The following is a 15703-nucleotide window of genomic DNA, read 5'->3' on the forward strand; positions in this document are numbered from 1 at the left end:
TAGGTGCAAAAGTACTGAAGCACTCTTCTATCTACTGTGTGGCTAGCAAAACATACTTTCTTGTACTCTATCAGTCTTGATTAATTGATCTTCATTCTTTTCTCGGGTGTCTTTCTGTCCAGACTGAGTACTTGAAGATGGTACTGCAGCTGCTGTATAGTCTAGTTTGTGCTTACAACATGACAAAAGCTGATCATTAGAGTACATAATGAGGGTCAGCGGTTTATGAAATATGAAAATATACAACAAAGACTTGTTTTGGAGCTAAGAGATGACAAGTTTTCAGCTAATGGCTCTTGAGAATCCCATTTATTTTTGCTAAAATATAATTTTATGTATCAAACTGTGTTCTTGTTGTGATTTTTATAGTTTTTTTCTAGTTGTTTAAGCTCAAGAAATTGAAACTTTTTGACAGCTCGCTAATGAAAAGCGCATCCTTTGTGAGGTGTCCTGTTATTTGGATGCAAAACGCTGCTATATTCCGTAAATTTAGGGGAGTTTTCTTAACACTGAATAATTCATAGACTGAATGGCTTAAAGAAATAAAAAAAAACATTCATCTGTAAGTGGTCAGGTAGAGCATTGTTAAATGTCTCTTTAAAAGCTTACAAGAAAGTTTGAATCCTTAAAGGAAAAGAAAAAGAGGATAAACGATGAACCCCAACATTTTTTAAATCTAAACAAGGTGTCAGTCATATAAATTAGCATGAAGCTGAGACTGAATCATGTTGTTGCCAAATGTTATCCTGAGCACCCCTGAAGGCAGCTGAACCACCATTACAAGTACTTGTAAAATCTAGTTCTTGTGCCACATCCATGTTTTGAGAACCCCAGCTCTGGCACAAATATAATATTTAACAATTTATTTTTTATATTTAATGATTATTTTGCAATGTTTAATCAACCGAAAAAAATGGAAATAATGTGACACAACAGCATGAAGGCATTTGAGTGGCAGTCAATCTGTAACTCTGGAGGAGCTGCAGGGTACGCAGTACAGCTACTAGTGGTACCAAACCTTTATGGAGGAGTACAATGTTGGTATTAAACGTGTAGCAGAAGGTGTTATGGTCAAATAAACACAGACACTGGGGTAGGATGGCTTATGTTAACATTGTTACTTAGTAAACAGTGTGCACCATTTACATAAACTCTATTTATTTCTTGATTATTTTCTATATTTTTTTATTTACAACGGTTTCAAACTCCACTTAAAGCTCAACTGCTCACCATCCTGTGGTGATACAAGGTGATGGATGAATGACGCTGTAAGAATGCTTTTCTTTAGCATGAGCAGGGAGCCTGATGAGGTGGGTGAATACTGGCCAATCCTACAAGACCAGAGGTTGTGATACTTCAGAAAGGTTGGACATTTAATTTTTATTTTTGTGTATTCCAAAAATGGTGTATAATATGTTTCAGTTTTTGTCATTAGAGAGAGGCTGCACAGTGTTGCAGTGGGTAGCACTGCTGCCCTGCAGCAAGAAGGTCCTAGGTTTGACTCCAACCCTGGGTCTTTCTGCATGCTCTCTCTGGGTACTCCAGCTTCCTCCCACAGCCCAAAACACGACTGTTAGGTTAATTGTCCTCTCTAAATTCTCGTTAGGTGTGTGGATGAATGTTTGTTTGTCCTGTTTGTCTCTCTGTGTTGCCCTGCGACAGACTGTTGACCTGTCCAGGATGTACCCCGTCTCTTGGCCATTGACAGCTGGAGATAGGCACCAGCACCCCTTGGGTCCCCATGAGGGATTAAGCAGGTCAGAAAATGGATGAATGTTAGTAAACAGGCTACCTTATTATTATCTTATTTTTTTAAAAAAAGTTTCCACACAGATTGCTGTTGTGCAGACTAGATGGTGCAATCCAGACTACAATCTCTTCAGAACAGCTTCCCAGCTTCCATCGAGTCTCGTGAAACATTTGCAGACGTGTGTTTTTTGCATCACTGCCTTTACCAGCAAACTGAGCGCTGTCACACACTGATGCTCTCACTCAAATTAGCCACCTACCGATGCTGACACAAAGCGAAGCAGCCACACACTGCGTGACACACACACACACTTCCCTTACAGCAGCTTTGTAGTCTGTTTTGCACTAATTACTGTTGGGGAAAATGCACACTTGCAACACCTTTTTTTTTTTTTTTTTTTTTTTTGTCTCACGGGAGTTCTTCCTTTCAACTCCCTGCAATTAAATCTCCATCTCAGGTACACAGAAATCATCGTCATTGCTTTGAGTGTGATTTTCATACATGAGGTTAAATATTAAGCCAGCCTGAAGACTGCAGCATGTCCTATTAATTATTGTATGGAAAGTGACAGAGTCTGTTTAAGTTTCTGCCACACTGAGTCCATTACAAGCAAGTTTCTTAACTGTCTGAATGAGTTCAGTTTTTACTGAACACACACATTCCCTCCATCTATTCTGTTGGCATCAGCAGACGGATTCCATCACATCCATCAGCCATGGATGAATTGCTGCTGTCTACGGAGACTCGTGGCTGAGGAGCATGTGTTTGTGTCGACAAGAAATGCTGTGTCTGGACACACAGCGTAGGAGGTCCTTGAGGATGTCTCCAAAAGGTAGCGGCAGACTCTCTACTCGAACTGAAAGTGAGTTTGTGATGAGCCCCGAGCGCATTCTCCAGGAGTTTGTTGTCGTGTTTCCCTGTGTCATGAAATTCTTCCTTTTTCCCGACAGCGTGAATGCCGACAAACTGGAGAAGTAACAATGCAAATAAAAAAAAAGAAAGAAAAGAGAACAGAACCGACAGGAAATCAGATGGCACATCAGCGATATGCAAATATGAATGTGTGCAAAAATAGAAAGAAATGAGTGTGCAAATGTTCTAAATCAGGTGCGTGCAATGAGCAGAGGAGTACCTGCCAAATAGTAGTAAGATTAGTAGAAGGGAGTGTGTGCTGCACACGATTATAGAGAACTGTCAGCAGTTTTGAAGCCTGATGGCAGAAGAGAAGAATTAGTTTTTCTGTCTGGAACTTCTGGCCTAGTGGGAGACGTGTGAAGAGGCCCTTGTGAGGGTGGCCTTTGAGGATGCTGGCAGCCCTTCTGCGGCCTCTGGAGTGATAGATGCTTTGCACAGAGGGCAGGAGAGTCCTGCTGACTTCCTCCGCTGTCTTCATCACTCTCTGTGGGCATTCGTGATCTGCTGCGTTCGTGCCGCCGTGCCAGACATGGATGCAGCTGGTCAAGATGCTTTCAACAATGCAGCTGTAAAAGTTTCTGAGGATCGTCAGAAACATACCAGACCTTCTCAGTCTCCTCGTAAAGTCCAGCCGCCGCTGAGCCTTTTTTAATTTGTTGCGTGGTGTTGAGTGTCCAGGTGAGGTTCTCACTGATGTGAACACCTAGATACTTGAAGCTGTCCACCCTCTCCACCTCAAGCTCCCGGATAATCAGTGGCTCATTAAGAAACCCCTTTCCTTTCCCTCATATCTACCATGATCTTTTTGCGTTGAGGGCGGGGTTGGTTTCCTCTCAACAGAACACAAGACTAGCCACTTCATCCCCGCCAGTGGCGCGTCCTGTCACTGCAGTGTCATCTGCGAACCTCAGGATGATGTTGTCCTTGTGGGAGACGACACAGTCATGGGAGAACAGGGTGTAGAGGATGGAGCTGAGGACACACCCCTGTGGGGTGCCGACGGCTGAAGTCCTGTCATCAGCCCTGACATGCCTGTCAGAAACTCCAGGAGGCAGTTACAGAGGGTGGGGTTCAAGACAAGTGCGGTCAGTTTGTGGGTGAGAACCGCGTTGAAGGCTGAGCTTCACTTTATTAGCGAGCATTCTAATGTGAACGTCTTTATTTTCCAGGTGGGAGAGTGAATAATGAAGGGCTGCTGCAATGGTGTCCCGGGTGGATGTTTTGGGCCAGGACACACATTGCAATGAATAACTTAACCTGGCCCCTTGCCAAGGAGGACATTGACATGTGCCAAGGGAAAGCTGGAATCAAACCTATAACCTTCCCATTGCAAGGCCACTACCCTACCAACCTAGCCACAGTCATCCTAATTAGGAAATACACGACAGAGCAAGTTCAGTCTGGTTTTTGCAGTTTCAGATCTAGCCACAAACTAAAACTAGATTTATCTCTGACCTTAGACTGGACCATTTGAAAATGTGAGTAAGCTTTGATCCTACCCATCCCAGCCCAAAGTCATTCGCAACTGTGTTAAGTTTTTTCTCTCTCTCTCCAAGATTGACCTGCATTTAGCTCAAACCATACTATCATACTCCTATCAATTCAGGCCAGCTTTTCTCCCCTTGCTGTAAAAACAAACAGACATCCCATAGCATGATGCTGCAACAACTATGTTTTACCTCTGGGATGCTGTGTTTGGGATTTTGTGCAGTGTTAAAGTGCATGACTAATTACCCCATCTGTAGATTTCGCCTCCTGAGTCGAGGATCTCTACAGCTCCTGGAGTGCTACCTGAACCTCTGATTGATGTCGTCCTTGTCCAGTCTGTACACACAGACTGGACAAGTTTACAGACAGGTTTACAGATGTGACTTACTCCTGCCACTTTGGGACGATGCACTGAACAGAGCTCGGTGAGACGTCCAAAGCTTGGGGGATTTTTTTTTTTTATCGTAACCCTAATTTAAAGTTCTCCATAAATCTCTCCCTGACCTTTAATGCTGTGTTTCTCGTTCTTCGTGTGGCTGTTTCTTCACCAGGGTTCAAACCTCCGAGGCCTTCAAAGAAACAGCTGAATTATGCACTTTATGTTTCTGGAAGCAACTGGTTACAATTAATTTTATTAATGGATAACTGAATCAAGAGACCTAAATACAAATGTTAAGCCAAAACATTGAAAAGCTATTTATAATTTTCTTTACATGTTACAATTCTGCTCTACTTTGTTGTCCTGTCAGATAAGTTGTGACACAACAAAATGTGGACAAGTTCAAGGGGCGTGAATACTTGTGAAAGGGACTGTATCCCTTTGTTCTAACTGTCCACAGCACTGAATGTAATGTGTATCAAACCCTTGGGAGCGAGAATTAGTAACCTTTACTCTGGATGCTAGAACAGCAAACAGCTGTCGCATTTCATCACCTTTCTACTCATTTAAAGTGCCCTGCTGAACTTCTCTGTGTATGATTTAGGCTTTTTGCAGTCAACTTGTTTTCCCCTCAAAAAAACTAAAGTATGTTTTTTTTTCCCCCCTCCTCTTTGAACTGATACAAAAATGACTTAATCTAGTGTACATACAGTCACACGGAGCGTGTGCTCCAGTTCATTTCAAACAGCTTGTACTTTAAAACTAGTGAAAAAAGGCACCATTCAGTATCTCCTTCATAACGACAATTTCCTTTACAGGAGATTTTATCACAAAGTTTGTCTGACGTAAATATAGAAGTTAACTGCTTTGTTGGTCTGTTGGAATAACTTCAGTACAGGCAGATAGTATTATTTGTTTTGACACATGTGCCTGGTGTGGTTTAAGGTCCATTCCCCAATGCAAACAGCAAAGTTATCGGTTCTGTTTACACGCCCTTTACTATCTCTGACAGAAGATCCTTGTGGTGACAGGTCGTTTTGACGGTGATCCGTAGATTTCAACTGACCAGGAAATTCAGATGTTTAACAGAGTCGATTGCCAGCAGTCGAGCTTGGAGCTGACCTTCGCACGGAGAATCCCAAACACAGCACATTCTGGGCCTCAGGGTTAAAATGAGCTCAGGCTTCATGCATGGACAGATTCTCTCTAGTTCAGGCAAAGCTTTGCTCTTTCAGCTAACTTTTGACTTCCCTTTCAGTCAAATCTGAACTCTTAAAATCTTGATGTAAAAAGGGTAAAAGCACAATAACACTACAGTGATAGTTTTAAGTGTTAGAAGTTTAGACTCAACATGTTATGCAGCTCTATATTAAGAAATGTAAATCAAATCCACAGAGGTGTACATCTCTCTGGCATTATAAACTTAGTAAACCTGAGTTTAAATCACCATTCATGTTTTTTTGTTTTTTTTAAAGTATACGTTCAAAGTATTCATACCACCTGAACTTTTTCATGTTATCCTAAAACTACAAACTTCACTTTATTTTATTGTTTTTGTTTTTATTGCATGAATAATACACTAGTGCATCATGGTGAAATTTAACGTTTATCATTCTTGGGCAATTTTCGGCAGCATTCTCAGCTAATTTGCTCTCGCTCTTCCTTTTCACTGTCCTTGAATGATTTTTTTATTTATTTTTTTAAAGTTGCCATGAAATCTAAATGAGCTGCTTTGAATAATCTGTTGTCTGATGAGCAGAGCAGAAAGTGAGATGATTGTACAGAAATGCTTCATCTACCAAATCCAAGTACTTTTTTTTTTTTGGAAACTTTTTTTTGCAATTTGCAAAATAAGAAATGAAGAAGCTCAAGCATCACAAAAAAACGAATTACTCTGTAAAACCAAATGTTTAGTCAGCAGCTCTGAAAATTCACTGCGTGGTTTGAAAAATTCTGTAAAACGATTATTTTTTTGGTTTCCTTGCAGTTATAGTGAAATCCCGGCAACATGTTTTTTTTTAGCCGCACCTAAACTAACAGAGATAGAAGAGATGTGATATTAAGGAGCAATTAGTGCTGCATAATCCTCTGCGATGCTGGAAGCTGTTTTCATTGTCAAACTAACAACCAACATCTGGAGTGGGTTGGAAGCTTTTAGCTCGGATATCATAATATATAATATAATATAATATAATATATTCTTCTTAAACACAACAAGCACTCTTATCTGTGCCACAAAAACTCTTTTTTCCACGATAAAACAAAAAGGTGCACAAAAGATAAAATACATTTATTGTGTTTAAAAATTAAATTTACAAATAAAAAATGATTCATGTTTAGAAACAAAGGTAAATTTAAGTCTGAAATAACAGAAACCAGTAAGCAAGCATAGCTTTAGCTACGTAAAAGCAAAAATCACCCCCCTAGGGGCCTCTTGAGCAGGGTGGCTCTGTCTGGTTTGTGTTCTGCTTGGCACATATCAGTAGGTTTAACACACACAACTATACACACACAGGTTTAAAAATGCCAGCTTTCTTTGAAAAGTTTCTTGGAAAGAAAAAGAAAGGGAAATCAAATAAAGGATTAGGTTAATTAAATGAGCTTAATCTAACAATTTAAAACCAATCAAAAGTTTAAAACATCAATCACTCTTGCGAACGTGTTAAAATATATAACAAAAGCTGCTCGCTGAGGCAAAACCCTCAGCAAACATCAATTAAAGCCGTCTACGTGGCGCTCGTTATTGATGGTCACCTCCCTTTCTTGGAGCTTTTCTCCAGCACCCAGTCAACAACCTGCAAACAGAAACAATGAATAAAACAGTGGAAATGGGAACGACGGGAGGAAAATCTAAACGATTCGCTGTACCTGTTTAACGTTACTGCTGGCTGCTTTTTTCATTTCATCATGCAGACCACGAGATGTCTTCAGATCCTGGGATCAAACAACAAAAAAACTGGTTAAAAGAGGAAAAAACTCATTATAGATAAATTATTCAAACTTAGTCTCGGTCTAAAACAGCCAGCAATCCCAGAACTACACGTCGTTAAGTAGGCAAAATCATAACAATAGCACAGAGAGCTTAATGTTTGTCCATCAGTTCATTTTTGCTCAGGGAAGGTGAGTTTAGGTTCTTTATGAGCACTATTGTCATCTTCAGTGCTCACATAACTGGTTGATTTTAATTATTTTATTTAAACCCCTCAAATGCCAGCGTTAGTGATGAAAGATTAATGTTTTTAGAAACATGTTTTTTTTTGGACAAAGTCATGAATAAATTGTTCCACCTGGGTCTCTTGGACGTACAAAATAGTCAGAAATGCTAATTCTTGACTTCGGGTCTCAACATAACAGCTTTCTAGCCCCATCAAAAGCCAGTTTTAGTCTCCTTTTTTTGTAGAGTTTATTTCTATTTTATTCTGTTTGATGTATTCAGCTGTAATTATTTAACAATGAAAAACACCAGAAGCCTTTAGGACACTCCGAAACGCTTTATCATTAAATAAACTGCATATATAAATAGTGTTTAAAACTGAATTTTTAGCTCCACGTTTCAAGTCTTCTTTTGCAGAAAAGCACCAGGAAGGAGCTGGGGAGAGAGAGCTCGCAGTTCCTAAAAAAAACTCACCCTCCGTCTCTCTGAGCAAAAAACATCGTAATGCATCAGAACTTTAATCCGTCTTTTGCGCTGAGCCAGTAGCCTTCCCTGTGCTTTTATAATATATATCTGTTAATTGTTTTAAATATCTCCCCCACTGTCTGCACCAGAGTAATGAACAAAAGCAGCAGCTTTGACTGCCGTCTAAGAGGATTACAGATAAAACCAACAACCTTCAAAGCACATCGGTGCGGACCCAGTGAGCCCCACCAGTACAGCAGGCAGTTTGTGCTTCGCTGTAACCTGCAGGAAATTCTGCCGTCAGCTTTCCTTCAAATACACGGAGCTTTAATCGTCATTATCTGCTTTTATCATCAGCCGCATTAAACGGCCGGCTCACCTGCCAGTGCAGACGCTTATTTTCTTTGCAGCGATCATTTTTCTAATTGCTGATAATAACCCCGAGCACTTTCTACATGTTTTTTTTTTTTATATCAATATAAACCCAAGATTAGACCAGGTATGAGTGGCAACGTAAAATAATTAAAATATAAAACGGCTCTGATAGAAGAGGCTGCGGGCAGAAACTGTCTTCAGTTTCCACATGGGGCCGCAGATGTTAAGCTGGCAAAACGAAAACGTTTTAGAGAAATTGGCCAGAAACCACGTAATGTTGACACAAAATTGGAGGTTTAAGCCACTGGCTGAGTAGAAAGAGATGTTTTTCCGAACCACAGTACATTTTTATTCATGGATTTATCAAATATAGCTGAAGCACTTCTGTCATTTGTACTTGTCTAGCTGTAATTTGTGAGTACCTGAGGTATTAATAAGGCACAGACTAACTTCTATAACAAACTATTTAAAAGGGTAAAGACAAGTGAACATTAAGGTAAGGAAAATACCCTATATACCCCTGTCTACATTTAGAGCAATGACTGGTGTGGGATTTTCTTTTCCCTCTCACTGAACAAATTGACTCAAATTAAAGATTGGTTTCATGTGATGGGCTTTTATGTTGCATTCATGCCACACCAAAGTACCTTGATGAGAAACATAGATCTGGAGGTTTTTGGGTAACCTTATGCAATCAAAGGACAAGTAAATGATCCGAATCTACCTCTGACCCATGAACCTACTAAATTATGAATAATAATAATAATTATAATAAGGAATAAAACGCCCTGAGAGTTGCCAGGTACCCGAGAGCAAGACCACAGTTGAGCGACAGGATGTTTTCATTGTTTTCCAGGAAATTACAATCTCTTACAGCACTGTTAAGAGATAACCAAATGACTTCCTGTCGTTATCTGTACAAATACTGGGGTACCAGCTAAAGTAGCATATTGTATATATGAGCGTCCACACGCAAAGTTTGAAGAATTAGAACGCTACTAGTGCCACAGTAAACAACCTTTCCCATTTATCCGCTCACATTTAGCTTTTCCCTCAGCAAAGTATAACTTTTCTAAGAGTTTGATAGGAAACAACAGGCAAAGAATATATATATATATATATATATATATATATATATATATATATATATATATATATATATATATATATATATATAAATCTTCAATAGTTCCTGTTACAAAGATTGTCTTTGAAAGAAGGATCTTAAACAAACAATATACCAGGTTTCATAGTACAGAGCCGCACAAATAAAGAAAGTGTTCACTTAAAGCAGGCATGTCCAAAGTGCGGCCCGGGGGCCATTTGTGGCCCCTGGACCGATTGTGTGTGGCCCCCCCTAATTGCATTTCAAGATTTGGTCTACTGCAGGGATCTGCAACCTGTGGCTCCAGAGCCGCATGAGGCTCTTTACACCTTCAGCTTTGGATCTTAAAAACTTACACCAAAAATGCGAGGGGGAAAAAAATTTATCAATGATTCTAAATGTAAAGGTAATTTCAAATTGCTAGTTCTGCAATATATGTGTAACATTTCCAGAAAGAAAGAAACTAATAGTCTATAGAATATTTTACTATAGATAAATTAATCATTTTGTCAATAGGTTGCTTTTTCATCATTTTGATGCCATTTGCTATAAAAATCAAATGTCCAATTGAAGAAAATGCATTAAACCTAAACATAAAAACACAGTTGGTTAAATAACTGTTGATCTTTGATATAAAAAAAAGGAAACTAATTTCCTGTAGCATAATATAAAAACAAGCTCTTGTTTCAAAGAGATGTGTAACTTTTGCGGCTCTAAACAAAATTAGTTTAGCTGGACCGAGGGCAAAAATGGCTGCCAAATCTATTGGAAAGATTTGGCTGATGGTGATGGAAACGTTTTATTTTTATTAGGGTAAAATTAATATCTTACAAACGAAAATGTTGGGTAAAACACAATGTATTCATGTTTTAATAACCACACGTTTTACATTCTAGTTAATTTCATGCTAAATACGACATCTGTCTGAGGACTTTAACTCAGATGCAAACATTTGTGCATTGTGCAGCTGTTTTTTTTTTTGTTTTTTTTTCCCGAACCATCTATTAAAATTGGCTAAATACAGCAAGTGTTTTCAAAGAAATAATGGCTCAAATCCTGTTCTCATGTTGCTAGAATAGAAAAAAGTCTTGTTTTTCAATCCAGTCACACATAATTTGCAAACTGGGTGACCACAATGTTTTTAACTTTGGGGTCCACAGGGATTTAACATTCTTTTCCTTCAGAAAATCTGAATAATTAGTTTAATTAAAGTTATCATATTTAGTAAAGTAAAAAAATATATATATATTTTTGGGTTGTTTTTTTTTTAATCACTAATCCATTTTTTTGGCCCTCGAGTACTTTTGACTTGAGAATTTCGGCCCACGTGCCAAAAAGTTTGGACACCCCTGACTTAAAGGGAAACAAAGTGATGGTGGGGGCAGTAAAGAGACAAACCTTGAGATAAAACTTGGAGATGTCAAACAGTCTTTTGCTGCAGGCCTCAAAGCACTCATGCTCGCCAGTGATCCCATGGTGTTTTAGCGTTTTAGCTACAATCTCCAGCAGCATCTGAGGACAAAACACAGACGTTTTTGCATTAGTATCACTGCGCAAACATAACAAAAAGTACCTCTGTCTATTCCCCAACCAACTAATGCAAAGGCATGTTCACAGAGACTAATTTTAGCACAGGTTTCCTTTTAAGAAGAACGAATGCCAAAGAGTCTTTACTTCTTTACTTTGGGAGGAGGGGGAGACACGTCCTTGCGTAAATACTCGCCTTTTACATTCACGCCCCGAGCTTGCAGGTACAAACATGGAAATATTTCACTGGCGGTCCTGATAGGGAAAGACGCATTCCTGAAATAAATAGATCCGCCTTTAATCTCGCCGGAGCAACGCTTCTCTGGGAGCACCGTAAACCACAGTGAGGAATCATCAGTGCCTTTCAGTCTCAGGAGGGCTGGAGAGGCAGCGTTTAATCTCCGTCCTGAATAAAGAGAGTGATCATTGTTCCTGAATAGGGCCAACTGTTCTCCCCTTCACTCGGGTTCGGATGATAAGCGCGTTTGCATAGTAATCGCCAATCAAAACGAGTGACGGTCGGGACGCGGCGTGTGCGCTGAACGTGGGAGCGGAGACTCCATGCCGAGTCCTGCGTGGGTTTCTTACTATGACTCCCATGGACGAGGGACAAGAGTCTGCGTGTGGCTCTGGAGGCAGGGAGTAGCTGATGGTAACGTCAGAGAGAAATGGTGGATATGCCGCAGCGGTACGCCGCAGCCCACACTCTCAAAGTGATGGTGCAGAATAAATAAAATATTTATTCCTGCTGGAGCTGTTGCACGGCTCTCATCTGTAGACGACACAGACAGACTGTGGGTTTGATTGTGTGTCCATCTGCCACTAGAGCTGGTGGCCAGTGGGGGAGGAATATTCAGTTTGCTGATTTAAAAAACAACAACAAAAAACAGCAGCAGCATACAAACACTGTAGATATTCTACAGACAGAGCAGATCTGAATCTTAAAAGACTCAAGGTGACCAGAACTAATGAAACAAACTTTAAGATAGCGAGGAGCTACCGGCTCGGCTTCCACACGGCCGTTTTTTAAAAGTTAAAGGAGCAGTACGCCTTATTCATGCTGTTTCAAATTAACTGGACGTTACCCCTTATACACTGTTCAACAATTTAAAAGGTTGACGTGGTTTTAAGAGACGTACAAGAATCTGTTTTTTTAAAAAGCCGTTCTCCTGCTGGGAGACCCTGTTGTTCTGAGGCATTTTCAGACAATTGGAGCAAAAATAACAAGCAGTAATTGACAGCTTTAGCGAGAATCAATCCCACTCTAGAAGCTTGAAAACATCCCGGTTTTTTTGTTTGCTTTAGAGATGTTTATGCTCACAAAAGGACATTTTTTCTCTGTGCTGATTTTTTTTTTCTACAACAAAAAGAAGATTAAAAAGATTATATTTGATTGTTTGGTTTTACAAAAACTTTCAGTGTGACCAACAGACTCAAAGGTATCACTCTGTGCTGTTTGTCCTTTTTGTACAGATTACATATATTTATCGTGGACATGATTGGCACATCTTTTAACGATTTATTTGAACTAGTCCTTTTCTTCTGTTAAGTTGCTACAAAACAGACAACTTTTATCGGATTTAAAGAAGAAAAATGGGTAAAAAAGTTGCAATTTATTGCATGATTTTCTCTAATCGACACAAATATCGATGTATAAATATTGATATAGATACATAGACCCCTATGAACTCTTTGTTGGAGGAGTGGAAGCTGCGGGTCAATAACCCGATACAATCTGCCGGGTATCCTTGGATAGAACATAGTCTGCATATTTTGAAAAATACTTTATTAATCCCACAGGGAAATAAAATGAACATAAAGTGCCTTGAGATGATGTGTTGTTGCTATTTAAAGAAACTGAACTCAAAGAATGTCCTTTAACAAGCTGAAGAGAAACCAAATGCTTTTCGGAGCCTGTTATAATTGAGGGAGATTATTTGTCTGCTTTTCTTGGCTGAATCTTTCGAGCTAAAACTAAATGTTTGGCTTCCTTGGACTGACTGGGCTTTTAAACAAAGGAACACTCAGTTTATCCACGTTTCAACCGTCTGACACAGACAGACACCCTGGATGATTAAAAACAACCCAGGAACCAACAACAAGGCTCAAGCAGGTTATAAAATGGAAACTGCTGGAACATCAGGATCGTTCTCCACAGTGAAACGGGTTTGAGATCAACGCGAAGCACCTGGCTCAAAAATATAATCCACCAAACACGATTGATATTTGTAGCTCCCCCGTTGGACAAGCCAAGTAAGGAAAGACACGTACAGGGAAGGACAGAAAGGAGGAGAGAATAAGGAAAAAGCAAGAAGGAAGGAAGGAATGAGGAAAGGAAGAAAACACAAGGAAAGAAGGAAGGGCTCAACTAGGAAACGACAGAGGGGCACAAGGAATGAGGAATGAGGAGGAAAGGAGGAAAGAAGGAAGGAAAGACAAAAGCGCACATTTAAATAGATGGGTTGGGGGGAAAAAAGTCTAAAAATACAAATATCTTTCAAAACTTTTGCTTTATATTATTATATTATATTAAAACCATAAAAATGAAGGTCCAAGCTTTTCCAAGCTGTGAAGGATCCAAGCAAGGAGCACATTTCAGGAGGGCAGGTCAGGCACAAAGCTAAGAAATCTACACCCACTATGAAGCGTGGCGGTGGCAGCATCATGCAGTCGGGCTGGTTTGCTTCAACTTCACCGCAGCAGCTTAGAAATTAATAGCTGCAACGTTGAAACTTGGACACAGTTGGGTTTTCCAACCTAAAAATATACAAAATGAAATCAAAAGTGCTTTTGCCAGCTCACAATCGGCTTCTAGAAGTATCCCTACTGAAAAACCGAGCTAAATAAGCACTGCCTATTCTGCCAAGAAGGCTGGTCAAGCATCCAACAAGACCTGCACCAGAAGTTTGCTAGTGGCTACAAACAGCTTGTGCTCAATCTTTTATTTTGTGGTCTTTTTTTGACCGCAGGCTGACTGGAAATGGGTTGAGAGAGAGAGGGGGAAGTCATGTTGCAAAGGACCATGGGCCGGGACTCAAACCCAACCCGTGGACCTTGTCAGAAACCGGGGCATCCGTAGGTGGCGCTCTACCCGTGCACCACCGCCGCGCCCCGATGTGGTCCAACTTAAAGAAACATTTAGCCAAAAATTAGCATTGGCTGTAAATATTTTCGGGCCTGTATCACCAAATCTGGCCGCATAGGTCAGAGAAAATCCACAGTAAATCTATAAACTTATGTATCAAGTTCTGATTCGTATTAACGGTTCACCGTTGGAAAAAAATAAATAAATCCATGATCCATTTTTGCAAATGCGCGTTAGCTTCCAACCACAGCTGTTTTTAGTTGTGTTGGCTTACAGTAGATGCTCCTCCTGTAACTCTGTGTGAGAAAAGAACAACTTGCAGCACAAAACATGAGAAATAGTTTCAATCAGATTTTAGGCCAAATGAATATGTGCGAGCTCCTAAATGTTGAGCAAACAGCATAAGGAGGCACGCATCGCTCACCCTGTTGTGTTTCTGGGAGCGGGACTCTTTGGCAGCTTTGTCCTCAGCTTGTCCCTGGGTGACCTTCTGCTGCTGGAGTTTAGGTCTCTCAGGACACGGTGGATTCGTCAAACCTGCAGAGTCCGATCAACTTAAATGCATACATTTATTTTATATATTTTAATTCTGCAACAGCAAAACTAGATTGTTATACTGGCTGCTACTTTTAGAGACTTGCTTTACAGCATGTCTCTAAAAGTATAATGGGAGGCAGATCCTTTAGCTATCAGGCTCCTCTCCTGTGGAACCAACTCCCAGTTTTGGTCCGTGAGGCAGACACCCTGTCTACTTTTAAGACTAGGCTTGAAACTTTCCTTTTTGACAAAGCTTATAGTTAGAGTGGCTCATGTTACCCTGAGCTATCTCTATAGTTATACTGCTATAGGCTTAGGCTACTGGATGACATCAGGGCCTATTTTTCTACTGTTTTCCAATTATGCATTGCATTAAATTGAAATGACCGTTGTGATTTCATTTTTTAACTTTCTGTTCTCTCTCTTTTATCTTCATAGTAGGTACACCTGGTCTGACGTTCTGTTAACTGTGACATCATCCAGAGAAGACAGATCACCCGCTACTTCCATCTAATGTAGAACAGATTACTGGATCAATGTGTGCTTCTGTGCTTTTTTGTTTCTCTTGTTGTGTCTCTGCTCTGTCTTCTGTAACCCCAGTCGGTCGAGGCAGATGACCGTTCATACTGAGCCCGGTTCTGCCGGAGGTTTTTCCTTCCCGTTAATGGGGAGTTTTTCTTCCCACTGTCGCTTCATGCTTGCTCAGTATGAGGGATTGCTGCAAAGCCATGTACAATGCAGATGACTCTTCCTGTGGCTCTACGGTTCCCCAGGAGTGAATGCTGCTTGTCGGGACTTTGATGCAATCAACTGGTTTCCTTATATAGGACATTTTTGACCAATCTGTATAATCTGACCCAATCTGTATAATATGATTGAACTTGACTTTGTAAAGTGCCTCGAGATGACATGTTTCATGAATT

The 15703-nt window shown here is 40.1% G+C and overlaps 1 protein-coding gene across 1 annotated transcript in view; it reads right to left on the bottom strand.

The window, feature by feature from the left end:
* Nucleotides 1-6801: 6801 nt before the first annotated feature.
* Nucleotides 6802-15703, bottom strand: part of LOC105918970 (MDM2 binding protein) — a 36077-nt gene continuing 27175 nt past the window's right edge. Inside the window, exons 20-23 of the mRNA XM_012854177.3 lie at nt 14668-14780; nt 11030-11143; nt 7401-7466; nt 6802-7327 (exon numbers count right to left, since the gene is read on the bottom strand). Of these exons, the coding sequence (XP_012709631.2) occupies nt 7283-7327; nt 7401-7466; nt 11030-11143; nt 14668-14780 (338 nt within the window). The 3' untranslated portion in view covers nt 6802-7282. The remainder of the gene's footprint in view (nt 7328-7400; nt 7467-11029; nt 11144-14667; nt 14781-15703) is intronic.

This window comes from Fundulus heteroclitus, chromosome 3 (assembly GCF_011125445.2).
Source record: "Fundulus heteroclitus isolate FHET01 chromosome 3, MU-UCD_Fhet_4.1, whole genome shotgun sequence".
In the NCBI taxonomy this organism is placed as follows: Eukaryota; Metazoa; Chordata; class Actinopteri; order Cyprinodontiformes; family Fundulidae; genus Fundulus; species Fundulus heteroclitus.